We start from the raw sequence: 6223 nt of genomic DNA, 5'->3' as shown, positions 1-6223 counted from the left end.
AAATCGTAATGGCACTTTATTATCCGAAAAAAAAAAAAAAAAAAAAAAAAAGAAGAAAAAAGTGCGGCGTGTTAAATTCGGTATTTGATTAAATTTAACAAATAATTCGTCTTAAGAAATCTGTCATTCCATCGTAGGTTGCAAAACTAATACCAACAGCAATGGGCCCCTTAATCCAGTTCATACTTAATCCTTTAAAAAATCCTTTTATAAATCCTTCAGTTCTAAAATTATAAATTAATAAAATGAAATTTAAAAAAAAATCTATAAAAAAAAATTTTTTTCGATTAAAGTTTTCTTCCTTAAAGTTTTTTTTATAACACTAACCTATATATTGTTTTCAATGTACCAAATATAGATTGGTAATTTTGTTTTGTTATAACCTCCGTTTGCATTCTTCTTCTGACAATATCAAGGGGATACGATATACCTTGACCACAAAATCCAGAGGCTGCTCCGAATGCTAAAAGTATTAAAGAATCAGGTTTTGCTTTTCCCATCAAATCTAAAAAAAAATTAAATATAAATAATGCAAATTTATTTAATAAAAATTAATTTGATTTTATATAATTATCGGATTTAAATTACCTGAATACCATATTTTTAATGATTCATATGTAAAAAAACTTGCTCCAGCATATGGTATAACACCGAGAAAAGTTGGCACATAACCTCTATAAAATCCTTTCAGTCCTTCTTCTTTATATGTTTGTTTAAAAACCTAAAAATGATTTTTATGAAATTTAAAAAAAAATGATTCCATTTTAAATGTTTAATTAATTTAAATTTTTAAGTATTATTCTTTTTTATAAAAGTTTTCTACTGACTAACTTGTTTTAATGTTGCAAATTCAGAATCGTAAGTAACAGCCATTCGAGCTCTTGCCAAATCTAATGGATAAGTTAAAGTCTGGGAAGTAATTCCAGCTAGGGAACCAGCTAAAAATCTTCTAAATTTCAACTCGTCAGGACTAAAAAATAAATGAAAACATAATGATAATAAAACAAAGACAATCATTAAAATTTCTTTAAAATATCATCTAATTAAACTGTTATTACTATTATTATTATTATTACTGATATCATTAATTATAATCGATATTAATAATAAATAATAATGATTTCAGATAACTAATTTAAATATACTACCTGAAATTGTGGTCTTTATTTGATGTTCCAAGAATCCTTTTCCACTGTTCATGAGATGTGAACTGGATGGATGCATAAGGAAGAATTCTAGCCATTGAAGCAGTGTTGCCCCTCCATAAGGCGAAAAATCCATTTTTTACAACAATATTTTTTAAATAATTGTAAGCCGATTTAGCAGAGTAAGGTTCTTGACTAATCTAATGAAATGTGTACAGTTTAGTAAAAAAACGTAAATAGAATAAAAATTTTAAAAGTTAAAAAATATATTACTTGAAAGCTAATTTTGCATCTATCAAAAGGTGCAATAGTAGTTTTAGCAAGTCCTCCTGCTGTTGCACCAGCTAACAGACTAGTTATTACTCTCTTGGTATTAGACAGACTTTCATTTTCCTGAAAATAAAATTTTAATAAATTATTTAATCAACATTAAACAATCTTTTTTTTTTTCAGACATGCAAATAATAATATTTTAAGTGCAATCACATTTATTTTAAGTCCTATAAATGAAATGAAAAAATATTTTGTATAGAAATTTAAAGAGTATCAAAAATGACACAAAAAAAAACCTCGATATAAAAATTTCAGATTTAATTTAAAGTTGAAAAAATATAAATTGACAAATATTTTATAATATTAAATAAAAACATTAATAAAAGCTCATTTATGTGAATTACATTTTTTATAAAAATAAAACTCACTGTTATTTTTTTCTCAATCATACAAATTGATTTTATCAATTACAATTTAAACAAATGAAAATAATAAATAAAATTTATGTTTAAACATTTTTTTTTAAAAAATATTTTATCATTAATCAAACAAATCACACAATGAGAAAAAAAGAACAAATATGAAAATCTAGGCAAATTAAAATAGTACAAATTTTTAGCAGTCCAAATAACAGATATTATTTTTAGATTATTTTTCTTAGTTATCTTAGGTCAAGGTTATTAAATTTGTTATCTGATGGTTAAAGAAAGTTTTTCAAACGAATATTTCAATAATCAAGTTAATCCATAGTAAATAAATTAAATTTTATCTATTGAAAATAAACTTTTAATACCACAAAAGGAAGTCAATTAAACTACTGTTTACAATTGTTAATAATGGTAATTTTGTTAATTAATATAATTTTGCCTACCTTTAGAGCACAGTCTGTCTCATCTACTTTATTTTTTGAGGAGCTCATAGCACATCATCCAGCCCATCAGTTGAAAAGGTTCTCGTGACCCTTTCACCTTCATGCATTTTCTAACGTTATCAATTATTTTAATTATTTATAATGATGAGTATATTAATAAAAAAAAATTTCGGTATCTAAAATCCTAATTATTAAAATAAATGTTATCTTAAGCTGAAATTAAATAATTAATAAATATATTAAACCGCAAACTTAAAAAAAAGTTTATCTTTACCTGATAGTACCCAATTAGTGGACGCCATATTGTAATGGGAGTATAGAATACTATGTTTATAAATAATATAAAATTTATGCAAAAAAAAAAAAAAAAAAAACTTTTGCCAGAGTCAATTTTAATTATTTTAAAAATTTCTAAAAGTAAAATTATTTTAAAAAATCAGAAAACAATTAAAATGCATATTACATTATTTTATAGAATAACATTTTTTTTTTTTTTTCAAGTGTTCTAAAGTTTCAACGGTTTCGATTGTAACGTAAATCGCAACAATACGAAAATTTTAAAAAAAAAATTTCTCCTTCATTTTCTTTTCCTTTTTTAAATAAAATGTTTTTTAAATATTAATTAAAAAAAAAAAAAAAAATTGTCACTTAATGAAAATACCATCTGTAAATAAATTTTAATCAAATATTATAGGATTCATTATGACTTATTTTAGATACAAATGGCCGATTTGGCAATATATAATCTCAGGGGTCAAAGTCAAACACTGTTGCGCCTCAATAGATAATTGACTTGAAATTTTTGTTTTTCTTTTATATTTAACTTGGAAGTTTATTTTATTAGAAAAAAACTATAAAAATGAAAGTTTGCATTGTGGGTTCTGGAAACTGGTAAGTTTTTTTCTTTCATAACCTAAATTTGTTTGATTTATTTTGTTAAAGATTATGTACATCATTTTAAATTAACTTATTTTGATTGCAATAATTTTAATTTTTTTTTTTTAAAAAAAAGACAAATGTCATTTCCTTTTTTATTTTTCAAATTTTTAATACGTCATTATAAAAAATCTATAGTTCTCAGTAATTTCTTTTTTTTTTTTTTTTTTTATTATTAAATTGAATACTTTAAAAAACTTTTCAGCTTCCCAGTTAAGAAGAATTCTCCACTAAGTTATAGATCAAAATTTGTTATTAATGATAAACAATATTTGTTATTGAATTTCGAAATGTTTTTGTTAATAAACTTGGAAAAGCAGAGTAAAAAAGGTAAATTATAAATTTTGTCTCTGAACATTAATAAAAGATAATAATTTCAATATTAAAAATATTAATTTCAATTAAAGTCAATTTTACTTATTCGCATAATGTTTCGAAATAAATTTTTTTACATATAATAATTAATCGAAACAAAACTAAAAGAAATTGTTGATATTATTATTTTTTTTTTTTTTTTGCCAAAATCATAAATTACACTTTTTAATACACTTAAAAATAAAAGTTATTTACCTGTAAGATATAAAAATATTAAATGTAAAATTTTTTTTGCTTTTCAATAAATTTACTCGATACTTTCTCTCATTTAAGCTCGTCAAGCATAACGATAATTATTATTAATTAATTTTTTTTTTTATACAAAACCTGTGAAAACAATTAATTATTTAATTTAATAATAAATATTTTCAATCGTCTTATTAATATTAAATAATACAATAATTTTTTTTTTTTTACAAACTTTCCATCGAGAGTTTGTTAAAAGTAATGTCAAATTTTTCATTAAATTATTAACATATGGAAAATATTTTCATGTGTAATTTAAATGCCTAAAAAAATTTTAATGTAACATTTCTAAAAATAAAAAAAAAAAAAAATTAAAAATATTATTTTAAAATATTAAATTTAATGTAGCTGGAGGCTATCAAAAATAAATTTCATAATTTTTAAAATTTTTTTTATTATTTTTACCTTGATTATTTTAGAAATAGACAAACTTTCTCTTTTTCGGCATTGACGTCAAATTAACTCAATCTTAAAATCACTTTAAAATTTTTTTTTTTTTTTATTACAACATTCATTAATACAATTTAAAAATATTTTCCTTTATTATTATTTAAAAAAAAAAAAAAACATTTAATCAACAAATTTATACAAAATTCTTATGGTCGTTATATTTCTTTAAACAAACATTCCAACCCCTTTTTTTTTTATTATTTATTTTAATTTTAAAAAAAAAAATGTCGTTGATTACTTAAATAAATAATTTGTTTATAAAGTCAAATAATTTCGAATGAAAAAAAAAATAAAAAACCGTTTATAATAAAATAATATTGCTTTATTTTTTATTGGTTTTTTTTTTTTTTTTTTTCCTAAATAATATTTTCAGGGGATCCGCCATTGCTAAAATCATCGGTCATAATTGTAAACGATTGGACGTTTTTGAAAATGAAGTTACAATGTACGTCTATGAAGAAGTGATAAATGGTGAAAAATTAACGGATATAATTAACAGGACTCATGAAAATGTAAAATATTTACCTGGACATAAACTTCCTGAAAATGTAAAAGCCGTTCCAGACGTGGTCGAAGCTGGGAAAGATGCTGACATATTGGTTTTCGTCGTACCTCATCAATTCATTAAAAAACTTTGCGAATCTTTATTGGGTAAAATAAAACCCACCGCAGTGGGATTATCTCTGATAAAAGTTAGTTTTGTATTAAAAATGACATCGAATGTCAAAATTAAATTATAAATAAGTTATATTATTTTATATAATTAAAATTTTTGAAATATGTCCAATTTATAATAATTATTTTAAGGGTTTCGATCGTGCTGAAGGCGGTGGTATCGATTTAATATCTCACATAATAACGAGACATTTAAAAATTCCCTGCCACGTTTTGATGGGTGCCAATTTAGCCGGGGAAGTCGCAGAAGAAAAATTTTGCGAAACAACAATAGGATGTAAAGATAAAAAATTAAGTTCTATTCTTAGAGATCTTATACAAACTGATTATTTCAGAGTTGTCGTTGTTGATGATACCGAAACCGTTGAAGTTTGCGGTGCTCTCAAAGTGAGTTTCCTTTTTACTCTCCAAACCGGAAATCATTTTTTCACCCGACATTTGTAACTATAATTTTTTGTTTAATTGTAGAATATAGTCGCGTGTGGAGCTGGTTTCATTGACGGTTTAGGACTTGGAGACAATACAAAATCAGCCGTTATAAGATTAGGACTCATGGAAATGATTAGCTTTGCCAAAGAATTTTATAGCGATTCAAAACAATCGACTTTTTTCGAGAGTTGCGGTGTTGCCGATCTTATAACGACTTGTTACGGTGGAAGAAATAGAAAAGTTTCAGAAGCATTTGTCAGAACGGGAAAGGTAATAATAATAATAATAAATAAATAAATAATTTTATTTCAAACATTCAAGGTTTATCTCATGTTTTACGATTCGCATAACTTACTTATTGTTATTATTGTATTATTTTGTTCGATTGTAGTCGATCGCGGAATTAGAAAATGAAATGCTCAACGGTCAAAAACTTCAGGGTCCGTACACGGCTTTCGAAGTTAATTACATGCTTAAAAGTAAAAATCTAGAAGATAAATATCCATTATTCACTGCCATACATAAAATATGCACGGGAGAATTAAAACCGGGAGAATTAATTAATTGTATACGAAATCATCCGGAACATATGTGAGTTCTCCTTCTTATTCAATTTGCTAACAATGTCAAGGGAATACATCTTTAATTCATCTCGGCACATATTATTTTAATTATCACATAATTGACTAATTTATAAAAAAAAAACATTTATCATTCATTAAAGGGAATCAAATTTTTTTTTTTTTTTTTTTTGTTAGGAAATTAAAGTTTTTTTTTTTTTTTTTTGTTGCGCTTTATTAAATGAATTGATTATTAATTTTAA

The 6223-nt window shown here is 23.5% G+C and overlaps 2 protein-coding genes across 2 annotated transcripts; one reads left to right on the top strand and one right to left on the bottom strand.

Annotated features, from left to right (window-relative positions):
• Window positions 1-94: 94 nt before the first annotated feature.
• Window positions 95-2337, bottom strand: Phum_PHUM174020 (ADP,ATP carrier protein, putative; the record flags this gene model as incomplete). Its single annotated transcript, XM_002425058.1, has 6 exons — window positions 95-224; window positions 328-505; window positions 589-699; window positions 828-949; window positions 1149-1345; window positions 2290-2337. 6 exons carry the CDS (start codon window positions 2335-2337, stop codon window positions 95-97), a joined length of 786 nt encoding a protein of 261 aa, XP_002425103.1.
• Window positions 2338-3148: 811 nt separating this feature from the next.
• On the top strand, window positions 3149-5995 carry Phum_PHUM174010 (glycerol-3-phosphate dehydrogenase, putative; the record flags this gene model as incomplete). The annotated part of the gene is made up of 5 exons (XM_002425057.1): window positions 3149-3180; window positions 4670-4988; window positions 5104-5358; window positions 5440-5670; window positions 5792-5995. The coding sequence occupies 5 exons, from the start codon at window positions 3149-3151 to the stop codon at window positions 5993-5995; spliced, it is 1041 nt and encodes a 346-aa protein (XP_002425102.1).
• Between the last annotated feature and the right edge of the window lie 228 nt (window positions 5996-6223).

The sequence above is a fragment of the Pediculus humanus genome, genomic scaffold (assembly GCF_000006295.1).
Source record: "Pediculus humanus corporis 1103172107520 genomic scaffold, whole genome shotgun sequence".
NCBI lineage: Eukaryota > Metazoa > Arthropoda > Insecta > Psocodea > Pediculidae > Pediculus > Pediculus humanus.
The sequence above is the reverse complement of the archived record's forward strand: the minus strand, read 5'-3'. Positions and strand labels throughout refer to the sequence as shown.